The sequence below is a fragment of the Chelonia mydas genome, chromosome 17, assembly GCF_015237465.2.
Source record: "Chelonia mydas isolate rCheMyd1 chromosome 17, rCheMyd1.pri.v2, whole genome shotgun sequence".
NCBI classification, from domain to species: Eukaryota; Metazoa; Chordata; order Testudines; family Cheloniidae; genus Chelonia; species Chelonia mydas.
Genome location: NC_051257.2, coordinates 5,081,232 through 5,107,234, shown reverse-complemented (window position 1 = coordinate 5,107,234; position 26,003 = coordinate 5,081,232). Strand labels below are relative to the sequence as shown.

General features: G+C 44.2%; 1 protein-coding gene across 20 annotated transcripts in view; it reads right to left on the bottom strand.

Moving 5' to 3' along the window:
• YPEL2 (yippee like 2) overlaps nucleotides 1–25,261 on the bottom strand; it is a 93,788-nt gene extending 68,527 nt beyond the window's left edge. For 7 of the 20 annotated variants that reach the window (XR_005222652.2, XR_005222649.2, XR_005222648.2 and 4 more), the window contains exons 1-2: nucleotides 25,094–25,261; nucleotides 5,120–5,432 (exon numbers count right to left, since the gene is read on the bottom strand). Coding sequence is in view for 15 of the 20 variants with exons in the window: in XM_043531350.1 (XP_043387285.1) it covers nucleotides 5,120–5,236 (117 nt within the window). In the remaining 5 variants the exon portion in view is untranslated. Of the gene's footprint in view, nucleotides 1–5,119; nucleotides 5,433–5,642; nucleotides 5,742–7,422; nucleotides 7,519–9,895; nucleotides 11,232–12,954; nucleotides 13,730–14,133; nucleotides 14,283–16,588; nucleotides 16,741–24,373; nucleotides 24,526–24,906; nucleotides 24,987–25,093 lie in introns of those variants that run through there. The other 13 variants (XM_027820226.3, XM_027820227.3, XM_027820229.3 and 10 more) reach the window with 13 other exon arrangements.
• Between the last annotated feature and the right edge of the window lie 742 nt (nucleotides 25,262–26,003).

The following is a 26,003-nucleotide window of genomic DNA, read 5'->3' as shown; positions in this document are numbered from 1 at the left end:
AGACACCACTGACTTCCTGAGGAAAACTACAATCAATTGGTGATCTTCCAGAAAACACAATCCTGGCCACTATGGATGTAGAAGCCCTCTACACCAACATTCCACACAAAGATGGACTACAAGCCGTCAAGAACAGTATCCCCGATAACGTCACGGCAAACCTGGTGGCTGAACTTTGTGACTTTGTCCTCACCCACAAGTATTTCACATTTGGGGACAATGTATACCTTCAAGTGAGAGGCACTGCTATGGGTACCCGCATGGCCGCACAGTACGCCAATATTTTTATGGCTGACGTAGAACAACGCTTCCTCAGCTCTCATCCCCTAGCGCCCCTCCTCTACCTACGCTACATTGATGACATCATCATCATCTGGACCCATGGAAAAGAAGCCCTTGAGGAATTCCACCACGATTTCAACAATTTCCACCCCACCATCAACCTCAGCCTGGACCAATCCACACAAGAGATCAACTTTTTGGACACTACAGTGCTAATAAGCGATGGCCACATAAACACCACCCTATACCAGAAACCGACTGACTGCTATACTTACCTACATGCCCCCAGCTTTCATCCAGACCACATCACACGATCCATTGTCTACAGCCAAGCTCTAAGATACAACCGCATTTGCTCCAATCCCTCAGACAGAGACAAACACCTACAAGATCTCTATCAAGCGTTCTTAAAACAACAATACCCACCTGCTGAAGTGAAGAAACTGATTGACAGAGCCAGAAGAATACCCAGAAGTCACCTACTCCAGGACAGGCCCAACAAAGAAAGTAACAGAATGCCACTAGCCGTCACCTTCACCCCCCAACTTAAACCTCTCCAGAGCATCACCAATGATCTACAACCTATCCTGAAGGACGATCCCTCACTCTCACAGATCTTGGGAGACAGGCCAGTCCTCGCTTACAAACAGCCCGCCCAACCTGAAGCAAATACTCCCCAGCAACCACACACCACACAACAAAAACACTAACCCAGGAACCTATCCTTGCAACAAAGCCTGTTGCCAACTCTGTCCACATATCTATTCAGGGGACACCATCATAGGACCTAATCACATCAGCCACACCATAAGAGGCTCGTTCACCTGTACATCTACCAATGTGATATATGCCAGCATGTGCCAACAATGCCCCTCTGCCATGTACATTGGCCAAACCGGACAATCTCTACGCAAAAGAATAAATGGACACAAATCAGACATCAAGAATTATAACATTCAAAAACCAGTCAAAGAACACTTCAACCTCCCTGGTCACTCAATTTCAGACCTAAAAGTCACAATTCTCCAATAAAAAAAATCTTCAAAACCAGACTCCAACGAGAAACTGCAGAATTGGAATTAATTTGCAAACTGGACACCATTAAATTAGGCTAGAATAACGACTGGGAGTGGATGGGTCATTACACAAAGTAAAAACTATTTCCTCATGCTAATTTTTCCACCCTACTCTTACTCACACCTTCTTGTCAACTGTTTGAAATGGGCCATCCTGATTATCACTACAAAAGGCTTTTTTTTCCTCCTACTGATAACAGCCCACCTTAATTAATTAGCCTTGTTACAGTTGGTATGGTATGTGTATATATATCTATATCTTCCTACTGTATTTTCCACTGCATGCATCCGATGAAGTGGGTTTTAGCCCACAAAAGCTTATGCCCAAATAAATTTGTTAGTGTCTAAGGTGCCACAAGTACTCCTCGTTTTTTTTGCCGATACAGACTAACACGGCTACCACTCTGAAACATATCTTCCATGACCGTAACGTTGCGGATTATTTAGAACTGAAAGGGTATGTAAGTGACACTTATTTTTCATTTTGCTGCTTCTTTCTTACACTATACTGAATTTGCATGAGGAAGACAAGCAGGACATTTTCACAATCAGCTTCTCACATGCAATGATGGTAGGGCTGCAAAGAAGTATGTTTAAATCCAAACAAACAAAAAAAGTTGATTTATGTCACTATTCAGGGCAACTACATATGTATTCCCCCTCCATGGTTCAGTAAGGGCACCAATTCTCAGGCTTCCAGTTCCCCAGCCACCATCTCTCTTGGGTGGAGACATGCATCTCTCCCCTTCTTGAGTTTTTTCAGGCTGCACAGTTCCCTGTCTACACTGTGATATCCCCAGCAATGCAGATTGCCTCAGCAGGCCTGATTTGCTTTCCTTCCTCAGAGGCGATAAGCAGCACGATTACCTACAGTTAAGTTACAACACAGCTCTTTCTAAGCAAGCATATTTATTCTTAAGGTAAAAGCATTACACAGAAAACATTAAATACAATGAAAAACCCTTAAACAGACTTGCCAATAAGCTTACTACCAGAGGTCACTCCAACTCCAAAAGGATCGTGTCAGGTGAGCAGTCCTTCAAACTCTACCAAGGGTTGTTTTTTTCCTGTGGTCACAAATCAGTAACAGCTGTTCGCTCAGAACAAGCACCCTCATGAAAGAGTGAGTGCCTTGGGTCTTTGATTCTGGGAATAGGTAATTCACGTACAATGGGTTTCCTCTCTTTGTTTCAAAAGGATGAGTCCAGAGATGGGCTCCTGAGAGATGCATTTTACATCTTCCAAACAGCCTTAAAATGCTGCCTTAAGAAGTGAAGATAAACTCAAGTAGTTGGGCAGAGAGAGAGAGAGAGAGAGAGAAAGTGTAAATGGGGAGGACAGAAACCCTGCACTACTTTAAGAAAAAAAAAAAGGACATGTTGGACAGGCGTGTGGGGTGGGATTTACAAGAAAAAGAAAGCTAATCCAGAGTTACATTTATAGCAGCAAGTTTATTCACAATACTTAGCATTTCTAATGAGCTTTACACACTGATTTATCCTCACAGCAGCCGTATGTCGTATGAAGTTACCAACCCCATCTTACAGAAACTGAAGCACAAAGAAAATAAGTGACTTGCCTCAGGTCACACAGCAATAGAGTCGGGGTTTGAACCTAGAATTCCTGATTCCAAGTCCTGTGCTCTAACCATTAGAGAAAGTTGCACGTATTTCTATTTCAAAAGCCTTGAAGATGGCTCTCAGAAGTGAGTTGTCAGGGTTCCCCATGGACACCCAGGGTCTATCCTTTTACTTTATAACAGTGCCCACTGCTGCAGCATCCAATATTCTCCTCAAGATTAAACAGATCACAACAGGCTGCCGGGCCAACAGTTTCCTCCCCATTTCCCCTGCAGCTACAGGGGCTTTGTATTTTACCCCTTCACTTTTGCATCTAGCCTTCACCCACCTTTCCTCCTCTTTGCTGTGTTTGTGTGTGCCTTTGGGAAGGCTAAGGCAATGAAGTAAGTTTTAGACTTTTCTCTGTGGGCCAACAGGTTTGTGGCCATTCTAATTCCCTCTGCTGAGATGCTCTAGCGGGGCTGGCTGTGAAGCCCAGTCTCCTGCACTGGAGGCTGACAGCTTTATCACTGCTGAGGAAGGTCATTATGGTCATGGAGTGAGAGAAACCCTCCAAACTACCTGGGGAAGGCCTTGAGAATTAGGACAGAGAGTTTGAATTAGAGCTGGTATTCTACAGGGAGCCTGTACAGTAAGCAGAGCACAGGGGTCATGTGCTGGCTGGTGCTGCAGGTGAGATTGGCTGTTCTGGATTAGGAAGACTTTTTGTCAGTGCTGGAGTGCTCACATGTCCTTTGTGTTACAGTTGTCAAGCAGGGAGGTCATGTCACAAAGGCATGGAGCACCATGGCCCACTGAGCATCCAGCAGGATGCGGGAGGGGAACTCTCATCTAGCCAGTCTCAGGTGGAAGGAGGCATTTTTCACAGCCATGCCCTATTTGAGCATCAACAAGAACCCAGACAGACCCCCCCCAGCTATCAAGCATTTTAACAAGCCAGGGACTGACTCCCACCGTACAAGGTAATGCATCCTAAGCCTTTCTGTGCACATGGGTAAAGAGAGGGCACCATGCATTTTCCGGCACTCTAAACACTGTATGCAAAGCACCCACATACTATGAGATCTAAGTTTGCCCATCTCAAGGCTGCACTGTTCCAAGTGGCTGAGAACTCGTTTAACGTCCTGTCAAGAACCTATGCTGCAATTTCCTCTCCTGTCTCAGCTAATAAATCTTGTGGCGTGTCTGCTTTTTCTGAACCCAGACTTTACGAGCTGAATAAACTTTATGGAATGCCTGGCTGCCAAGGCAGCCAAGACCTGGAAACTTGACGCTTGACCCCAGCAATGCACAATGAGCTGACAGCCACTCTGTGAAGGGCTATCAGCAGTTTCTACACTTTAGAAAGAGATCTCTCATGGGCCCATTTCCACCACCCCATCATTCGGATTTCCTATTGCTTGGCTCTTAAGATATTTATTTTTAAATTCGGCTGACCATGAGGACCCTTCCCCAGGGTGATTCACAGACCAGAGTATGAGAAACAGTGGCTTAGAGCCATCCTGTCATCCCATTGCTTTTCCACTTCTGCTTCTAATGGCCACACTCCCTTGGTGTCTTGCTAACAGGCCTACAAAGCTACAGCAATTTGAGCACAAATTCAGCAAGTCTTTGAGATGCTACCTTATATTTCAAAACAAGCTAGAGTGGAATTCCCTTAAAGCAGGGGCCACCCAAAATTTCCACGGTGTGGATCACATTTTAATAGTGTGTCTTGTGGATACCTCCCTGTCAATTCACAACATCCCTGTGGCTACTTTAGCAAGTGCTTACAGGGAAAAGCAATATCAATAAGAGTTTTGATATATTTCTAGCCATCTATTACTCCAGTTTTGCAACAAGAAACAAAGGGGAAGAGAGCCAGTGTCACGGGATGAGATATGAGCTCTCCACAGATCACCAGCAAGTGCTCCACAGGCCAGAGTTTAGGAACCTGCGCCCTGAAGCTAGTTTATTGATCAAATGAAAACAAAAAGACTGATCAAGTTGCAAGAGCCATCAGAGTGATATCCATTTTCAAAGCCCAAATTGCAATGCCAATAATCCAGACATCTCCACAAACAACGAGAAAGGAGTTTAATCAGGCTGCAATCCTAGTACACATCTCAGATTACATTAGGGATGTCTCCTCCCTGGGGAGATTCAACCTGACTATCTGCAGGGTGAGGTTCTTGCACGTACCTTGGAAATGAGTTCATCATGATTGGCAAGATGAGCCCTGCAGTGAATGCAGCTATAGGTTCTGTGGCATGAAGGCAGATATGCCTGGAAAGTCTTGGACCTCGTCATCTTCACCATTGGAGCCACTGAATGCTGCGTGAACTCTGGGGTAGCCCAGGAGGCGCTCCCACAAGAAGGGTCACACGGGAAACAACGGAAGACACAGGTAAAGGCCGTGGTTTGGTAGGTGATGGGTGTGCGGCAGGCTCCACACACTGGTGATGGCTTCAGAGGAAGAGATTCTGGTAGAGGCAAAGGGTGGATTCACATGGACCTAAATTTAGAAACAAAAGAATAAATAATATAGCTAATAGCTTCAAATTCACACCAGACAAACAGATTTGACACGCATACACTACCAGGGATGATGACTTCCAACAATGGTAGAGTTCGGATAATCATCTATTGTTAGAGCATAGGGTCCATGGAGGAGTTAGAAGAAGGATACAGTAAGAGGGACTCAGTTCTATTCCTGGCCACTGACCTGTTGTCAGATCTTGGTCAACTCGCTTCTCTCTGCATTTATTCCTATCTGAGGTACTTATCTGGTCCTCTTTACCACAGTATCTGATCAGCTCACGGTCTAATGTAGTGAAGAACAAAATTGTCAGACACATTGATGAACATAATTTGTTGGGGAAGAGTCAACATGTTTTTTGTAAAGGGAAATCTTGCTTCACCAATCTACTAGAATTCTTTGAGGGGGTCAACAAGCATACGGACAAGGGGGACCCAGTGGATAGAGTGTACTTAGATTTTCAGAAAGCCTTTGATAAGACCCGTCACCAAAGTCTCTTAAGCAAAGCAAGCAATCATGGGATAAAAGGGAAGGTCCCATCATGGATTGGTAACTGGTTAAAAGATAGGAAACAAAGGGTAGGAATAAATGGCCAGTGTTCAGAATGGAGAACGGTAAATAGTGGTGTCCCCCAGGAGTCTGTACTGGGACCAGTCCTATTCAACATATTCATAAACGATCTGGAAAAAGGGTTAAACAGTGAGGTGGCAAAATTTGCTGATGATACAAAATTACTCAAGACAGTTGAGTCCCAGGCAGACTGCAAAGAGCTACAAAAGGATCTCTTGAAATGGGGTGACTGGGCAACAAAATGGCAGATGAAATCCAATGTTGATAAATGCAAAGTAATGCACATCGGAAAACATAATCCCAACTATACATATAAAATGATGGGGTCTAAATTAACTGTTACCACTCAAGGAAGATCTTGGAGTCATTGTGAATAGTTCGCTGAAAACATCCACTCAATGTGCAGTGGCAGTCAAAAATTTGAACAGAATGTTAGGAATCATTAAGAAAGGGATAGATAAGATGACAGAAAATATCATATTGCCTCTATATAAATCCATGGTACACCCACATCTTGAATACTGCGTGCAGATGTGATCGCCCCATCTCAAAAAAAAAAAAAAAAAAGATATTGGAATTGGAAAAGATTCAGAAAAGGGCAATAAAAATTATTAGGAGTATGGAACGGCTGCCATATGAGGAGAGATTAATAAGACTGGGACTTTTCAGCTTGGAAAAGAGACGACTAAGGGAGGATATGATAGAGGTCTATTAAATCATGACTGCTGTGGAGAAAGTAAATAAGGAAGTGTTATTTACTCCTTCTCATAACACAAGAACTAGGGGGTCACCAAATGAAATTAATAGTCAGCAGGTTTAAAACAAACAAAAGGAGGTATTTTATCACACAATGCACAGACACCATGTGGAACTCCTTGCCAGAGGATGTTGTGAAGGCCAAGACTATAACAGGGTTCAAAAAAGAAATAGATAAATTCATGGAGGATAGGTCTATCAATGGCTATTAGCCAGGATGAAGAGGGATGGTGTCCCTAGCCTCTGTTTGCCAGAAGCTGGGAAATGGGTGACAGGGGATGGATCACTTGATGATTACCTGTTCTGTTCATTCCCTCTGGGGCATCTGGCATCAACCACTGTCGGAAGACAGGATACTGGGCCAAACTGACCTTTGGTGTGACCCAGTATGGCCGTTCTTATGTGTTTAACACCTCTCTGAGGCATGGAAGTGTTATTATACATGTTTTATAGATGGGGTACTGAGACACCAAGAGACCAAATGACTTGCTTAAAGTCACACAGAAGCCTGTGGGAGAGTGCGGAATTAAACCTAAGTTTCCCAAGTCCCAGGCAAGTGCTCTATGCACTAGATCATCTTTCTTCTCTTCCTACCCCAGTTTCCCCATGTATAAATGGAGAATTAACAAAATGTACCTACCTTGTACATATTGTAAGTTCCAAAGAGGGAAGCCACTATATAAGTGCAAGATACCATTCTAGTGCCTTGCCCCATAACATCAAGTAGTGGCTACGCCTAGGTGAAAGGGGAATTGTTAGGCATGTCACCAATCACAATGAAAACACTTTTTACTATCCAATCTATTTAATGTAACCAGCTCAGAGCACAAGATCTTTCAGCAACTCCTACATCACTATGTTACACAGTATATAAAAATGGTTTCTTTGCATCTTCAGATGGTGGAAAGAACATAGGGTACGAAGGGAGCAGCCCTCTCCACGCCCCCCCCCCCCCGCCCCAAAGAGACGTGTGTGTTCTAGAAATTAATTGTGAACTCGGACTGCTCCTCCCAAGAGGATTTTTCCTTTTCATAAAACATGTGATTTTGTTGTTCTGCTCCTGAATTTGCACTTTATGGGTCAGACAAATACAGCAAGATTTATTTATTTATTTCTCACAATAAGCTGATTTATAATGGAAATTCCTGAGTGAACCAAACAAAGCAGCACAAGAGATGGTCTCTACACTGGCAATAGTAACTTGCCTGAAGGATAACTGATTATCTTCCAGGTCAGCTGGGTGACCTAGGCTGGATTTATTTATTTAAAATGGCTCAGTACCGCCGTATACTAAGCCAGTTTTGCTCCTGCTCAGATGGATGTGCTGTACTACATCAATGACCAAAAACACGGCAGGGGTGAGAGGGATAGAGAGTTGCTGGATCTGGACTATTCTAGGCAACTGCATCTTTCTCTCACACTTGCAAAAACGCTGAATTGTCTGAACAGCACGTAGAGAAATCATGAAGCTATTCAGAAAGCAGAGGTAGAGGCTTCAGTAGGAATGATATAAAACAGATGGGGGCATCCAGCGTGGGAGGTCCCTGACGCTCCCTATAACTCTGCTTACTGCTGACAATAAGTTAAAGCAGGTCCATGCAATGGGGCAATTCCCTTAGAGGGGGAATGGAGAAGCCAGTTAAATGTTTACAACCCACAAACCTAATCACCATAATCACTGATTGCTAGAGAGCCCTGCCCGGGCCAACATTCAGGACAATGGGTAAAATCTGCAAAAGTGCCTACACAATTTAGACATCTATTTTCAAAGTACTTAGGCTCATAAGTAACTGCCGAAAACAGACCTTAAGTACCTAAGTCACTTAGGCTTGTCTGAAAAATGTATCCACCATATCTTCCCTGCCATTGCCAACACCTAAAAGCAAAGCATTTTACTTGCAACCCTTATAGTAAATAAATACCACCTGCATCTAATAACTATGCAAGGAAAGTTCTAAGAAGCTCACCAATGTATGCTAAATGCAACACATGGCAGGGCCCAAGAATGATAATTTTATAGGACTGGGGAGTGCCCAGAGGTAGATATTTATTGACAAGAAATCAGTTAGAAAATTAACCAGAAATGTGGTCTCTTTGGATAGTGTCACTTCCTCTTATGCTCCCTGAAACATTTTTTCTCTTCCCTGCCAGGCCTCTCACACAGAGCTGCCCTGAGTGAGTGCAGGCGTGACAGGATTCTTTTATTCACTCTGAAAACTGCCAATGAGGCAGATCTATCATCATCATACTACTCAGCAAAAACGGACTAATCAGATTAGTCCTTTCACATTAAAAATAAAGGGAACCTGGTGAGAATTGTTCTAACCCAGAGACGCAGCTTTGATATCCCGTAAGATCTGATCCAGCTCTCACTGAATTCAATGGGAGTCTTTCCTTTGGCTACATTGGGAGTGGGATCAGGCGATAGCTAGAGCCCTGCAAATCCATGGATATCTACATCATATCTGCAGGGCATCCACATCATATCCATGGGGCATGTTTGCGGATCATGGATGGATGTGGATCCACATTTTATATCCGCACAGGGCTCTAGCGATAGTGACTCTGCAAACTATATACTTCCTCAGTGCTTTCTCAGCGGGCTTTCGCAGTGCTATAAGCAGAGTCAGCTCTGTTGGATTAGAGAGCACTGGTTTCCCTCTATGGTGAAAAGTGCTTAGGGGGTTATATGCTCAGACCTGAATTCAGGATTAAGATTACATGATGACAGGAGCAAGACAGGTAAACATATAGGGAAATCTGTTCTTTGCTCCCTATTCCTTTGATGTAGGCAAGTGCAACAAGTTCCCAACTGTCCTGAATTAACTGAGCACCAGCATTGATGGCCATAAGACAACAGAACCACCCCAAAATTCCAAACTTCTGATTCAGTATTTGATACTAAATCCTAACTAACAGATCTTGGAGCCCAGAATGCGTGAGCCATGCACTTTGCCATCCAAGAGCAAGAAAGTAGGAGACGAAATGTGCTCTTACTTGGGCCAAATGCAGTTGGATTCCAAGGCAAAGAACCAAACCCTGTCAGAAAGAAACATTAGTAAAAAGACCAGCTGGAGGAAAGCAACAGAGTAAAAGACTGGCAAGTGCTTTACCTTATTTCCAAGGTTTATACAGCAGCCGTCTGGCTTCTCATCCCGATTGCTTTTAAAATCATGCATGTAAAAGAGACAGTGTAACTTTATCTCTTACTTCCCTTCTGCAGGAATGGTGGAGAATATACTAATAGGCTGTTTTGTCCCTCTCCCTCCCATACCATAAAGCCAATTCAGATCTCATTTCTGACTGACCCTAAGACAGCAGCACTGGCTCTGTACTGCACCATTAGTCAGAAAAAAAGCAGCCAGTGGAGTGTCTCAACCAAAAGGGATGCATAAACGATGTCTAGACAAAATCTAGAGGAAACAGTCACGATGATCTCCTCTGTTAGTTGCTTACTCTTCTTACCCAGGGTCATTGAGCAATGGCACATAGGAACCACAATTAGAATGGGGAGGTATCACAGGCACCTTTAAGGGGAAGATTGGCCCAGACACACCTGTGCCATAATTAATTAGTTGCTTCCTACCCTGAGAGGGGCTGGATTAAAGAGGGTCAGGTGATAGTTAATGTATACCTGGGCCTTACAAGAGGGCTGAGAAAGCTCAGTTTGGAGAACGGAGCCATGGGGAGCAGGTAGGTTCCCAGGGAAGGCCCTGAGGATGGTACTCTAGGAGAACCAGCCTGGGAGCTAAGCGCTCTACCCCAGAAAGAGGCCCTGGGAATAAGACCCAGAGGGTGGGCTGAAGAGAAGCCCCCAGGCAGAACAAAAAACAAAACAAGAGCTTTGACTTCTGCTACTCCAAAAGGGATTACGTTTTGTTTTTTTAATCAATTGGCCAGAAGGCTAAACCACATCTCCAGCATAGACCAGTATGTGGAGAGCTGAGGGGACCCACCTCAGGGAAGGAAACTGAGGCAGGGAGCGCCAACAGTGCCATGGTTGACCAGCTAGGGGTGCTATCAGCAGCCAAGACCTATGAGAGGAGGAGACACTGAAATGGAGTTAGTCTAATTGGGGAGGGAAAGGAATAAAAATACTTCGCACTTATACAGCCCTTTCCACCGTCAAAGCATGTTAATGTTTATAACTTATCAGCTTTCACAACATGCCTGAGGTGGATAAGTACAGTCTCCATTTCACAGATGGGGAAATAGGAACAAAGAGAGTTTAAGTGAGATTATATCTGAGCAAGGGGCAGAAATTCCTGGTTCCACTTATGCTCTCATGACTAGATCACTATCTCTGCTGAATATTAAAGAGAAAATTTACTATTTATGAGCAAAGATCCTGGTCATCTGCAAAGATGGTAAAATGGCTTTAAAAAGCCTCAGTCGACCCTGAATATGCCAGTAAGTGTGGCTAACTTTAAATGTATATTTTATATGTTATTTATTTTTACACACACACATACACACAGGCTCAGAATACAACACTGCTACCAAGCAATGGCCCAGTGCTATCATCATTACAACGGAGGGGAGTGCAACCAACAGAGTCTGTGTCTTTTCAGCCCAGGAGAGCACTGTCACAAAGTTCTAGGAGCCTGAGGGTACATCTACACTGCCAATAAAAACGCCTGGTGCTGCATCTCAGACCCCAGCTCAATTGATTTTGGGTTTGTGAGGCTAAAAATATCAGTGTAGATGTTCCATTCAGGCTGGAGCCTGGGCTCTGAAATCTAGTGAGGGAGTGGAGGGTCTTGCAGACTGGGCTCCAACAAGAGTTGGACTATCTACACCGCTATATCTAGCCCCACAGCCCAAACCCCGTGAGCCCAAGTCAACTGGCCGAGCTCTTGAGACTCAGTGCTGCAGGTTTTTCTTTGCAACAAATACATACTCTAAGTCCTGATAAAATGTCACCTCAAAAACGTGTGGAATGGTAGATTATGTTCTCAATATACCACTCCCACCATCACCAATGGTTCATATTCTTTTCTTCTGCAGTAGACACAAGCACAGCTGGGTGGTAATGAGTCAAATACAGTTAACAGTGCATCATGGCAATCTCACTCAGTCAAATACGGACAACAACAAAGTTATGATCCTAGGCCATGCTGGTAGCCACACAATCTAGCATTACTCATCTTCTGTGCTGGTGGCATTTGCTCTCTCTGCTATTGGCTGATCTCCATTACATTAACACTTTTTTGTAAGAAAAAGCCTTTATTATTTTAACAATAAAAGCACAAATACAGGCAGAGAGGTGCACACACGATGGTCACCACCAGCCAACTCACTGTCCACTCTACCAGACTGAGACCATAGCAACAGGAGTCTACATCCTTCCAATAAGTCAACACTTCGAGCCAAATTCATTGCTAGGATAGGCCTATTGAAGTTAGTGGAGCTGGAGTTTGAGCCTGGCATTTAAATAATCAGGGAAAAAACATGTTAAGAAAAACTAGGGCGGGCGGTGTCCTGGAATGAAATCCTGCAGCACCCCTTTCTCACAGCTAACCATCAATGAGATAATTGCTAGAACATGGGGGTGTGTGTGTGTGTGTGTGTTTTACAGGCATGTGTCCCTTTTTTAAGGGCATACTGTATAATATTCCAGGAATAATCGGTTAATGACATCTCTCTATAGGAACTAAAACATGACAGGTGTTTTGCTGAGCAGACTTTGATGTTTATCCAAGAGCTTCTTGGGCAAGTATTCACTCACGCCTCCACGCACACACCCAGACCCCATGGCAGCTTTTCTCATGAGGGTGCTCACCATGAAGGAAATACAGTCATGGTTGGGACAGGAAAATAAGCAACATTTAGTCCATCCCAAGCACTGGCATCCTTATAGATGCATGCCAGATAATGCTGCTGCCTGCAGCAGTCCACACACAATGGCTGAAAACATAAGTAAGTCTAGTTTTTCTCACACATATTGCAGTTAAGGGGTCTGGCCTTTTTCATTTCATTTTCAGAAAGAAAACACAGCATGGAAACTTTTTTGAGAGGATGAAGATGATGAGAAATGCTAATCAGTTAAATACAGTATAGGACAGGGAACGCTTAGATACAGAGTATTTAAAAAAAACTGTCTATTTGGAAACCAGAGACTCCCTTCTTGGGTATCTCCAGTCATGAATATATCAAGGAGATACTGATGTACCTGCTCCCAGGGTGTAATTCCAGTGCAGGGAATCCAACTTTGAAGAGCTCTTTGTTTCATCAAGGTCATGGACTGTAGCCACCAGGCTCTCACTTATGGTTCTATTCAACTCCTTGACGTCACTCATTCACTTGTCATGGATAGATCTTTAGGTTGGGTAGCCACAGGATGGAAGCTATTTTGGGTGCTGATTTGCGCACTGCTGCTTAAAAGAGGAAGGATGTCTTCTCGTGAATGCACTCGTCTGGGACTCAGAAAATCTAGGTTTAATTCCCAGTTGTGCCATTGTCCTTCTTTGTGACCTTGGGCGAGTCACTTAACACACAGATTATCAAAGGCTCTTAGCACCCAGCACTGTAACCGAAAAAAAAAAAAAAAAAAAAAAAAAAGGCAGTGGGAATAAGAGATGTTCAGTACCCAAGGTTCAAAGAATCAGGCCATGGATCTGCCTGGGCTGGGTATACAGGGATAAAATACTATTTTTTTCATATCTTGTCTAGTCAGATGCTCTTTGGAGCTTGGATCATGTCTCACCATGTGTATGTACAGCACCTAACCCAAAGGGTCCCAATGTCAAGACCACTGTAATATAAAGAACTTCAAAGAACATTTGGTAGCAAATGATTGTTTTGGAAAGACGGTGTCTTGTACATGACTATCAGTCAAATTGTCTGCACTGTGCATACAACTTGAGTGTTTTCCCCCCCACTTGATTCTAATATTTGGGTTTATTTCACCCATCAAGGCAATGTAGCATGATGAGAATCCAGCCAACAAGAGGCTTGTAATTCATATTTCTCCAGTGCCCACCTGTGATGGAAAAGATTGTACAGTGACAGTTCTGTCATTGACAAAGCAGGATGTACATGAAACTGTACAGCACTGTGGTCTCATTTTATTCTGAGGGTGGATAGTTAGAAGATTTGTTATCTCCAGCATCTAAATCAGGTGGGGTGTTTTTTTTGCAGGCATGCAGTTTAGTCAAGGATGGGTCCCTACCTAGATCTGTATTCTTTTTGGGAACGTGCTGCAGTAATTGGTCAATTTTAAGGCTATTCTTGTAATAAAACTTAATTATCTGGCACTTTCTATTTCAAAGCTCTTTCACATTAGTTAGTGTAAGCCACCACCACCCACCCCATGCACAGCAATACTATACCCTTCTGATTTAACACCAACCTGTAACAATGCCAGACAGTCACATTTTACGGTATTCCTGTGAAAGTTGTAATTTTCGATTCTGCCTGAATCATGGGACTGAATCTCCGCATCTCTATGAACGGGTAGTTTTATCTGAAGGCTGCCATCTTTTGCTCAAGAATCTGAATCTTTATTTAAAAAAATTAAGGTTTAAGTCTTATGGATGCAAAGAAAACCTTTAAAATACAAACTAGATTTAAACTGGACACAGCAGTATCTGCCTAAGTCTGCAGATGACTGACATAACAGTTCTAAGAGAGGGGAACTGCCTCAGTTATGATCAGTTAAACGTCAACCTTTTTATTTCACTGCTGATCCAAGAATGCAGGAAAGAGGAGGGATGCTCCTATGAAGGTCTGCACAATCTGCTGCGAATGGTGTTTAATTCTGGCATCTCATAGTTTTTGGGTGGAACCTTAGAATATCACCATCTGCTGGTGTTTCCCCCCACCCTTCTCAGTCTGACCACTTGCTAGAAACAGTCCCGCAAGGATAGTCTATCCTATTGATGTAGCACTGGAAACCAGAAATTCTGGGGGAGAGACGATTCTGCAGTGTCAGACAGAACTAGAATGGCCTCTCTCATGCTCAGAGAGATGAGGATAAGAGCTAAGTTGTGGGAGGCCCTGAAATCAAGCGTAATTAACCCAAATTTGGACACGAACAATCAGGGTAATCCAGAAAAGGGGTTTAATGAGGATCGAGGCAGAGACAACAAACCGTTTAATTCCACCAAGATTCCAGTTAAACACTAGATGATGGGATGGATGTTCCATGCAGTCTGTCAATACTGTTTCTTAATCAAACAGAGTAATCTCTGCTATGTGAAGTAGACATGTACTTCCTTGCGTATAAGCTCTGTATGGCACTCCTGGGCCTTCTGACCCAAAGAGACAGCGAAACACTAACAATGGAAATCATGACAGAATGGCAGCAAGAGTAGTTTGCATTTTCTTCTGTTCATTTCTCTCTCCTCAGCTCCAAGGTCACAACCTCAACACAAATGATAAAGTCAAAACATGCAGCAGATAAGCATCAGCCCCTCTTCTGCTGTGAGACAAACTGCATCCGCTTTAGTTCTCTGGATTCACCTTACGAAGCCATTTCACTTCTCTGGGCCTCAGTTCTCCCATCTGTATAATGGGGATATTACCATCCCCATTTGTAAACTTCTTCAAGATCCCCTGAGCAAAGGTGCTGTATAAATGCACAAGATTATTTACAGCAATTACCAGCTTTGCTCAGCAACTACTAGATGGTACTATAAAAGGCTTTGGAAAGCAACAATTAAAGACTAGTGAATCAGGGAAAGGCAAAATGCCAAGTGTGCTGCACCTGCCACACTCCACATACCATAGCCAGCTTATCCAGAAAAGCAGCAGAGTTTATTGCTCTGCTGAAGAGCCATCAATACTAAATCAGTCATTGCAATGATATTAATCATATTTTAAAGTATCTTTTACAGGGAAGTATGCCAGTCTGTGATGTATTACAAGTCTTCCCATCAAAACAAGACTAGGTGCATGCTACAACCATTCAGATCCTCTCTAAGGAGGAGACTTCTGTGAAGACAGTTCAGAAGTTGTATTTAAAAACTGAGATGGGAATTTAAAGGGATACTGACATATTAGAAATATTGTTTTGTTACAGTTGTTACTTCAGTTATTAACTCCTTAGATTGTTAAAACAAATAATTGATACAAATCTAATTTATTTTTCCATCAATTTATGTACTTGCTTTACTTTCTATATTTCAACCAGCTTGGAAGATTAAAATGGATTAGTCAGTGTCACTTTTGTTTATAGACAACTTCCACTCCATTTCACTTTCAGGTTCTCAAGCATTAGCACAATGTTTGGGTTGAGTTTAGGCATTCTCTACATAAAAAAACCCTTTCAATTCAATTCATAATTTATATTGAGGGAACATTTGTAAGTAGTTATAAAGAATTAGTATACATTATATGCATGTTAACAGACATGAGAAGCAGGTGTAATTTTTGGTTAAATTTTAAAACCCCTTGAGCAGGTGTTACAGACGGTTATAACAAACCTTTGGATTTTATAACAATTGATAAAATGAGAAATAGTTGTTTTAGTAAATTATTAATTATCTCTCTATGGATGTACACTTTATTATTCACACTATGCATCTGTGTGTGTGTGTGTGTGTGTGTATATACATATACACACTTTATACAGATTATTTAACAAGATCTATATTTTAGGCCTGACCTACTTAACAGTGTTACCTCAAAATCTGATTGATGGAACATCTTCATTTTAAAAACTAGGTGCTTATATGGCCTCTGATCAATGTAGCACTTGAATGCCTCACAGACATTATTTTATCTTCAAAACATTTTTATGTGACAGTGTTATCCCCCATTTTATATATGGGGAACCTAAGGCACAGAGAGAGAAAGTGACTTACCCTCCATCACACAGGAAGCCTGGAGAGGAGCAGCAGCTGAACCCCCATGTCCCAGTCCAGTGCCTTATCACAAGCCCATCCTTCCCTGCCTCTCTGTATTCTACAACTCATGCACTGTTTAAAAAATATCCAGTTTGATTTTCACATGGCCACTGAATTGAAAGAACAAAAAACAAACAAACAAAATGTTACTTTGGTTATGTTCAATTCCCCTTTCGCAAGTTGAGCTCAATACAAAGGACACATGACATTGAAAACAGAAGTCATCTTACAGGACTGCCTAGAACCTAGTTGCCTTCCTGGTGCCTGATTCTGCAGCCTTACTCATGCGAGTAAAGATTGCAAGACCCATCCCTTTACCAAAAGGCCAATGAACAGCTAAATCTCTTCTTTTCAGTCTTTGAGGAGCTGTCAGACAGCAGCATCCTTGCAATGCAGAGAAGTCAGTGCTACTGCTAACGCATGGCAGGGAGAGCAAGCATTATAGCTGCAGGGTACCCACCTTTGTTTTTCATGTCAGCATCATTACAGCTGAGCCTAGAATTCAATAACCAGTTAAGACAGACAACAGTGTGGACTGCCAAACTACAGGAGAAAACCGAACATGCAGAGAAGGTGCATGGCTGGCTGGGAGAAGGGATTTGAAACAAATCAGCATTTGCTTTTGCTCCTACCAGCAAAACCTGCTTGGGCTATAAATAAATAAGAACTGCAGGAAGAACTAATACACACACACTTACTTACAACCGAACAGTTTGTGTAACGTGATATTAGCCCTTACCCTGAATTGGCTAAACTTGACAAAACTTCAGTAGACTAAAGTGAGATAATAAGCAATCACTCAAAAGGTATAGTAATAAGATGCAATTCTTCATCCCTCAGCTATATTCCTATCCCAGGTAAACTACAAGTCAAACCTGTAATTAAACAGGAGTCACAATATCAGGACATGGTAACATTCTCAAATTATTATTTAAAGTTATGTAGCATCATAGGGTGTAAATGGCATTCAAAACAGCGAACAAAGACACAGGCCCTCCCTGAATGATCTTACAATCTAGGTTATGATTTGAAATAAGGACACCAAGGATGAGTTCTTCCCATCCAATACAACTGACCATTTGCTGCAGACACAAAATTTTTTTCTATTTGTAGTCCCCGTTCCTCTTTCCCTTTTAATAGTGAAATATCCTCACTTTTCAAATGGTCTTACCCTATTATGCTTCTTCTGTGTTCCTTACATTACTCTGTTATCTGAATGTGAATCCTTCTCATGCCATCAAATTTTGTTTAGGGCATAAATGCAGCTCCACCATCCCGGTCTATCCTGGACCACTCTTTCCAGTCCTGTTTTTCCTCTCTAAGTATTGTCTGATGGAGGGATTCTTTTGATCATCCCCTTTTGCATGTTCCTCCAACTACCCAATGGCTTTCCTGCCATGGCAGATACTGTGGCTTCATTCTTAACACACGTCCCAAATAGTTCCATCTTCTTTTCTCGGTAACTTTAGAGATAAGGAGTTGTTGAAAATATTGATGAATCTCAGCATTTATTATAAATTCATTCCACTGAATATCTAGTATTTTCCTGAGGCATTTGCTTTCAAAGACATTTAGATGTCCACCTGTACCTTTGGTGGATTTCCAGCTTTCACATCCATAGATTACGGTAGAAATAACATTTGAGTTGAAGATTTGTAGTTTGGTCTTTAAATTGTAGATTTTTGATGATCAAATCTTGTTTAAACTGCCACTTTGCCAATTCTTGAGATTATTTCCTTCTGAATATCCCCATTGGCTCGCATCTTGCTGCCAAGGTATGTGAATTGACTCAACTCTTGTATGCCTTTGCCTTCTTAGGTAATGCCTGAGTTGGGAGTTGCTGGAGTTCTCATTAGATTAGTTTTTTTTCATAACTAATTATTAACCCTGTCTTTACTTTTAAACAATGGCGGACAGTCTTTTGGTCTTTGCTTGCATGTTTGTTGAGCTGTTGCTTAGAAGAGCTACATAACAAAATCTACATCTTGTAGGAGTACTGTTGTTAAGTCATGCAATGCCCATTTTGTATCCATCTACACTTTTTCTCATCATGAATTAATGGCAATATCAAACAGGAGAGGTGAGAATGCATCCTTATTTCATACTAGTGTCTATGTTAAACCATTCACTCAAGTGTGCATTTATTTTAACAGAACAATTTGCACATTAATATAGAGCTTGCTTATGTTAATTACTTTTGTTGGCATACTATAGCACAGGGGTCGGCAACCTGTGGCACGCAAGCCGATTTTTACTGGCATACTACTGCCAGCCAGGGTCCCGGCTGCCAGCCCCGCTCAGCCCGCTGCCGGCCTGGGTGAATGGAACCCGAGGCCAGAATGGAACCCCAGGCCGGCAGTCAGCTGAGCAGGGCCGGTGGCCAAGACCCCGGCTGTCAGGAGCCGGCGGACGGAACCCCAGACCAGCGGCAGGCTGAGCCACGCAGCCTGCTGCCGGTCTGGGGTCCCGGCCGCTGGCCCCGCTCCATCCGCTGCCGGTCTAGAGTTCCGTCCGCTGGCCCCTTGCCAGCCGGGGTCTCAGCCGCCGGCCCCGCTCAGCCTGCTGCCGGCCTGAGTGAACGGAACCCCAGGCCAGCAGCGGCTGAGCAGGGCCGGCAGCCAGGACCCCGGCTGGCAAGAGCCGGCAGACGGAACCCCAGACCGGCAGCGGGCTGAGCCACTGCCGGACTGGGATTCTGTATGCCACCCAGCTCAGGCCACTGCCAGCCCGGGGTTCTGGCTGCCGGCCCCTTGCCAGCCAGGGTCCCGGCCATTGGCCCCACTCAGCCTGCAGCTGGCCTGGTATACCAGCCGCCGGCCCTGCTCACCTCGCTGCTGGTCTGGGGTTCCAGCTGCCCAGCCCCCTGCCAGTCGGGGTCGGGCCTCCAGCCCTGTTCAGCCCTCCTGCTGGCTTGGGGTACCGGCAGCCAGCCCAGGGCTCTGCTTCTGGCCTGGGCCCAGTGCTCTGCAGCCCTTATCAAAAATTACACTACAATTAGCTTAAAAACTTGAAAACTTTGTATATTACAGTAATTGTTAAAAAATGTATAATGTTAATAAATATATAGGTTTGATGAAACTAAGCAGTTGTACCTCTGTGCCTGTGCTTAATTTGTGTTTTTGATGATTTACCTTCTAAAAAAATCTTGCATGTCTCGCACCCCCAGAAAGGGCATCTCGCACTCCCAGGGGGTGCATGCACCCCAGGTTAAGAACCACTGCACTAAACTGATAAGATCTGCATTTTAATGTAATTTTAAATGATGCTTCTTAAACATTTTAAATACCTTGCTTATTTTACATACAATAGTTTTGTTATATAATATAGACTTACAGAGAGAGACCTTCTAAAAATGTTAAAATGTATTACCGGCACACGAAACCTTAAATTAGAGTGAATAAATGCAAAAAGAAAAGGAGGACTTGTGGCACCTTAGAGACTAACCAATTTATTTGAGCATGAGCTTTCATGAGCTACAGCATGAAGTGAGCTGTAGCTCACGAAAGCTCATGCTCAAATAAATTGGTTAGTCTCTAAGGTGCCACAAGTCCTCCTTTTCTTTTTGCGAATACAGACTAACACGGCTGTTACTCTGAAACCAGTGAATAAATGAAGACTCGGCACACCACTTCTGAAAGGTTGCTGACCCCTGCTATAGCACTTCAAGAAACTGCATTATCCTACCTAGTAAGTCATCTGCCTCCTAAATTGGAATATTTGGAGATTACCAGGACAAACTAGTCAATCTTACATTTATTAAAAACTTACTGAACTGATCTCATATCTGTTAATGTTTTGTAAGCTACACCTTTAATAAGATAAAATGTTTGCCGAAAATTGTACTCTCAGGCGATTGCTAAGAGAAAAAAAGCTTTTCATTAAGTCAAAGGGAGTGTTCACATTAAAGAACTGTTTGGATACCAGCATAATAAATCCAATAGCATGTATACTTTGCCACTTCTCTCGAAATCCTTTAACTGAAGAGCATTAATAGATTAAGTCTCACAAACACTCCTCTGACATAAGAATTATTATCCCCTTTGTATACAGCTGGTCAAAACTTCTTGAAGGGCAAAAGCAGACATCCGTAGCTTCTGTATTTTCAATCATCTGTGTTTGATTTGACCAGACTAGCTGGACCTAGAGAAATTATTAATATTGCAGCACAAGAGAATCGAAAAACTGCACATATTTTTGGGAAGCTTTGCTGACCTGCCTCTACCTCTCCAAGTGCTGCTATCACAAAACTGGACATTTTATAAAAAGACCACCACTGGTACAGAGTGCAGTCCAGTTACGAAAGGAGATTGGAAGCCAGGACTCCTGGGTTCCACACCTATATATGCCAGTGACTTGTGCAGCACGGCTTTGGACAAATAATTGCTCTGTGCACTAGTTTATTCATGAGTCAATGGGGATATTATTATTTATCTACATCACAGTAGTGCAATAAGACATAATTAATGTTTGCGAAGTGCCTCAGGATTGGTGTGTGGAAGATGTGGGAGGGCTAAGTATTATTAATTATGGTATTTCCTGCAGCTGTAAGTGGCACAGCCAGTCTGGTGACACTTGAACTTCCTGAAGTGAAGTCACCCCCAGTTTCAGGAAGAGGCCTATATATAGTGCCAACAAGTGAAAAAGCTCTCAAACTAGACTGACTGATGTTGACATTGGGTGACGTCTCAAAGCAAAAAGCCTGGATATATTGTGAGGCAGATATCTTGGGCTATGATCCATACTCCAGCAAGCGTGGAACACAAAGGCAAGCAAGACACCACAGAGAGAAGAGAAGAAAGTTGCCAGACTCACTCATCCCACAATGAACAAGGGCAGGGGCTGAGGAGTGCAATGGTAAGCATGACTTAGGACCAAGACATCAGCTGTTTTCAGACCCAGATGTCATATCTAGCAGTTCACCAGGGAAACATCTCTAATCCCCCAGGAGAGCAGACTACAGTTTTAATTCCATTAGTAAGACAGAGAAGGCGCCAGACCCTCAACCGGTGAAAAAGTCGTAGCTCCACTGAAGTCAATGGAGATATGCTGATTTACATCAGCTGAGGCTCTGGCCCAAAGAGGTGAAAAGCCTTATGAATGCAAGAGAGCCAGAAGAATCTCATCTTTGTGCTCCAGTTTCTTCAACTGTGCTAAGGAATAGCCTTGGCAGAAGAGAGGATTTTGGAAGGAAGAGGTAACTTTTACCCTGAGCCTTTAAGATTGTGGGATCTCAGAAAAAAAGATAAGGGGGGGAAAAAGGGGAAATCTGAGGGGACAAATCTGCAGGGCTCCAAAATGAGGAAGAAAATAATTTAAAGAATATCTTGATACTGCTTTTGGGCAATGGGTGAGCCCTCAACCCTAGCCAAAACTTCATTGGCCTAGATAAAGCCTGTAGAGCCTCACTGCTGACAGCTAATGGAGATCTCGCTTAAGCTCAAGTCATCAAGGCCTGGTATTCATCTTCCATGCCACATGGGTGGTTTAGATGGTGACTGATGTCCAATGCAGCCATCTCTTCATTGCAGATGGATTTTCTACCGCTTCCTTTGTGAATAGAGAAGCATCCATGAGTATGATGGAAGGCAGTGTCCAGGGCGACAGCAAGGGAGAAATGCCTTTTTCTTCTTCCCCAACCTTTGTAGAGAACCAGAAGAGGCCACTTTCCAAAACGCTTGCCAGGGTCTTCATCCATGTGACGAATTAACTTATGAAACACTCTTAGTACCACGTACTCAGTTATTCAGTGAGATGTAACACCTTTGAAACAATGTAGGTTTACAGGTAGTGATGCTGCTTTTGTCAATAAGAGACCCACCATCTCAGTTCCCTGTCCCGCCCATTATTCCCACCTCTCTCTCTCTCTCTCTCACACACACACACACAGAAACCCAATGATACAAAACTGTAGACCCAAAAGATCCAAGAGGCAATACAACTACACATCTAATTATGCCACTGCTACTCAGACTTTGACACCCTGTAGTTGAAGTCTAGCCCCTGGAAGTGAGCCCTAACAGATAAACCAAAAATAGTATAGAATCACACTCTAGTGTCCAAGACATCTTCATTGAGGGATAGGAGTGGAACACTTCACTTTTATTTTATGCCTGGTTTCCCCAGAGCTTAGTCTGGTCTTCCAAACTACTTAGAGGTCTGCTTTATTGGTCTGTGTTGTTGGGACAGGAATGCTTTAGCTAATCCAATGGGAATGGAAAAGGAGCCTAAGCTCTCCTCTGAACTTACCTCCAAATATCTTGGTTGCTAGGCCCTTATATTAAGGAAATCAGAGATCTTGGCCCTGCCAATCCCAGCAAAACCCTACGCCAAGGGGAAATTAGGATGCCCCTTGTAAGTGGAAGCCTCTTTCAGATCATTAGTTCTTTGGTATCTACTGTTTTCAGGGTGTCTAGCACAGTCAGGCTGCAACCTGTTTGAGGCCTCTAGGCATTACTGCAATATAAATGTTATATACAATAACCATGAAAATGCACTGGCAGAAAGCTACCATTTGGAGAAACTGCCAGGTGACTGAAGAGTGCAAAAGCAGGAGACTAGTGATATTACCACCACCATTCCCCATTTACCTACTCTCCACTGGTTGGGAACACTAAATATGCTTTCTGTACTTGAGGACAAAGGGCAAACACACAAACACAAGTAGCAGATTTCTGGTTTTTGCTCCAATCTGCTTTGCTCACCTCTGTCCTGCAATACCATCTTTTAAACCAGAACATTTGAAATCCTTTGTGGCTCCAAACAAACATAAATGCAATGGTTACAATCCTGTACTGTATTACGGATGCCCAGCTTGGTCCATAGCTTCTCCTATCATCTCAAACCGCTCTGTCTTGCTGGATCAAAAACTGAAGCTTGTCCAGAGCACCACACAGCAGGGGAGCCCTAGCTTCAATGCATCATGCCCCAGGACCCCCCATCAACACACTTGGGGGTGGGGGGGAAGATCTGCTCCACACCTAAACAGGGTTGACAGCTGTTGCAAGGACTGTACCATTGATCCAAGTTACCTGAGGGGGTTGGTTTTAAGTGCTATTGTGCCACAAGCCATAGAGAACTACCTCCCCTGTGCACAAAACTGCATGTGTGGAGATGACAGTCGCCCCCTCCCGCCTTGTGATTTCTCCTTTGCACCACAAACAAGGCAGTGATTTCATCTCCTCCAAAGCAGACAGAACCGCAGCCTCCAGCCTGAGCTGGGAAAGGCCCAGTCTCCAGGGGCCCACTGGCAGTGTTAGTAAATAGACCCAGTCACATGGCATTTAGAGCTGGTCAGCAGCTCACCCTCTTGGCTGTCCTAGCAGCCACGCAGGGTGAATAGCCCTAGTCTAGAATCCTCCCCAGAGGAGCTGCTGTGTCTGCTCCTGGAATCATGTTTCTTACGTCCCCCCGCAAAAAAAAATCATTTCTCTATTTCAGGCTTAGCTCTAATGAGTCTCAGGATTTCAGATTCCTCAGCCTTCTGCTATGCATTCAATTGCTACAGCCATCAGCTGAATTCAGAACTACTCTTCTCTACCTAAGTATTTATATCAACGTATCATCAGTGTCTGACCACCGCATATACACAACAGCAACGCCTGTAACTGCATCATATTCAGACAAGTGGGTTTTTCCAAAATTAAATCATTAGAATAGGGAAAAGGTGAAGACACCCCCACCTTAACCGTGTTTTAAAAAGGCAAGCTAATTTGTGCACTTTCTGCCCCTTTCAAGCTCTCATACCTGTTGTCTTCACATCCCCAATCCTTCCAATGGCCCCCTAGGAACGGTCCCTGCTTTGCAGAGCCTGGATTGCCTGCCATCAACCCCACCAGTGAAATGCAGCAGGCACAGGGTGTTTGGTAGGAGCACTTGTGAGAGAGTGGCTCAGAATGGGGAAGGTGCAGTTTCCAAATCTGGGATCCCTTGAGAAAAAAGGACATAGAGAGCTACCTCTCCTCCAAATTATGAAGAGGGGATGAATGCTGAACGGATGCAAGACGTCTCCCTCCTCCACCACCATCCCCCGAAAATCAGTGCAACAGCCTCCTACAGAGATGCTTTTACCGGGAGCCCCTCATTCCAGGGGACAAAGAGCATCCGATTAAAGTGAAGGGAGAGAACTAAACGCATCTATCCCAATGCTACATTCTCCAGTCGCAGCAGCTGGGTTTGTCACGACCCTCCCTCCCCACGCCCAGGCTGCCTCGGCCTCTGGGCACAGATCCAGCCCCTGGCAGAGAGCGCCCCTTGCCCCGACACACCCCCATACAGACCGTCCGGGGAGCCGATCTTTTTGTTGCGCAGGTTCCTGTGGTTAGGTGACAGATTTTCAGAGCGTCCTCAGGAGCTCGCTGCCTCAGTGCCCCTGCGCCGCCTCCGTCCCCTCCCCCAGCCTTCCGACTCCCCCGTGTCTCTGACGCAAACCCTCCTGCGCTCCCCCGAGCGCCCCCAGTCACTCACCAGCCCCAGCGCAGCAGCCGAGCGTCCCCAGTGCAGGCGGAGCGGGGCGGCTGGAGAGAACCAGGATCCTCCTCTCCAGGCAGCTCTGCAGCTCCCTCCCACTTCCCGCAGGCTCCCTCCCGCTTATAGCGGCTCAGTGGAGCCTGCTAGCCCTGACTGCCATCTGGCTGTGCCTATACTCACCAGCAAGCACATAGCAACATCCAGACGGTTGGTTGGGGCTAAGCCCAACCCTTTTGGGGGAGACCAATGAAGCAGCAGGGCCAGGCCCATTTCCCCTCCCCTGTACTGTCCTGGTGTAGTAGGTTGCAGGGAGCAGACAACAGCTGGGGAGCAGACAGCCAATGGGAAAGACGCTGGCCCTGCCAGCATGGGAGCTGGGAGGGAAGATAAACAGTGGCGTTTTCTCTTAAAGCTACAGGGCTGCAGGAGCAGCACCGTCATCTTGCAAGGGGCACCTGCTTGCCCGGTGCATCAGGGCACCCAAAGGACAGCAGAGGTAATCACCTCTAAGACAAGGAAATAACGCACTGCCCCTCTTCCTCCCAACCAAAGCTATAGGACTAGGGACAAGAAAGGATCTGCCAGCAGGTTTAGAAGAGAAGGCGGCTCAGTACTAGGGTTCCTTGGGGACATTGGGAAGGTAGGCCCATGAGAGGAATAACAGAACATAAGGGACAGAGGGGACCTCCCTCTGGTAGAGATGACATGAAGAACCTGCCAAGGACTAAGCTTCGTACTGTGTAATCGTCCATGTCTAGTTGGCACTATGGTCTAATTTTCAAGTGGGTGGTAGATTGATGCCAAGGCTGTATGGAGCAATCTCCTTTCACCTAGGGTTATGCCACCCCGCAAACTGGAAGATTCAGTGCATCACCATCAGTCTGTTCTCTAAAATATATGCAATAGA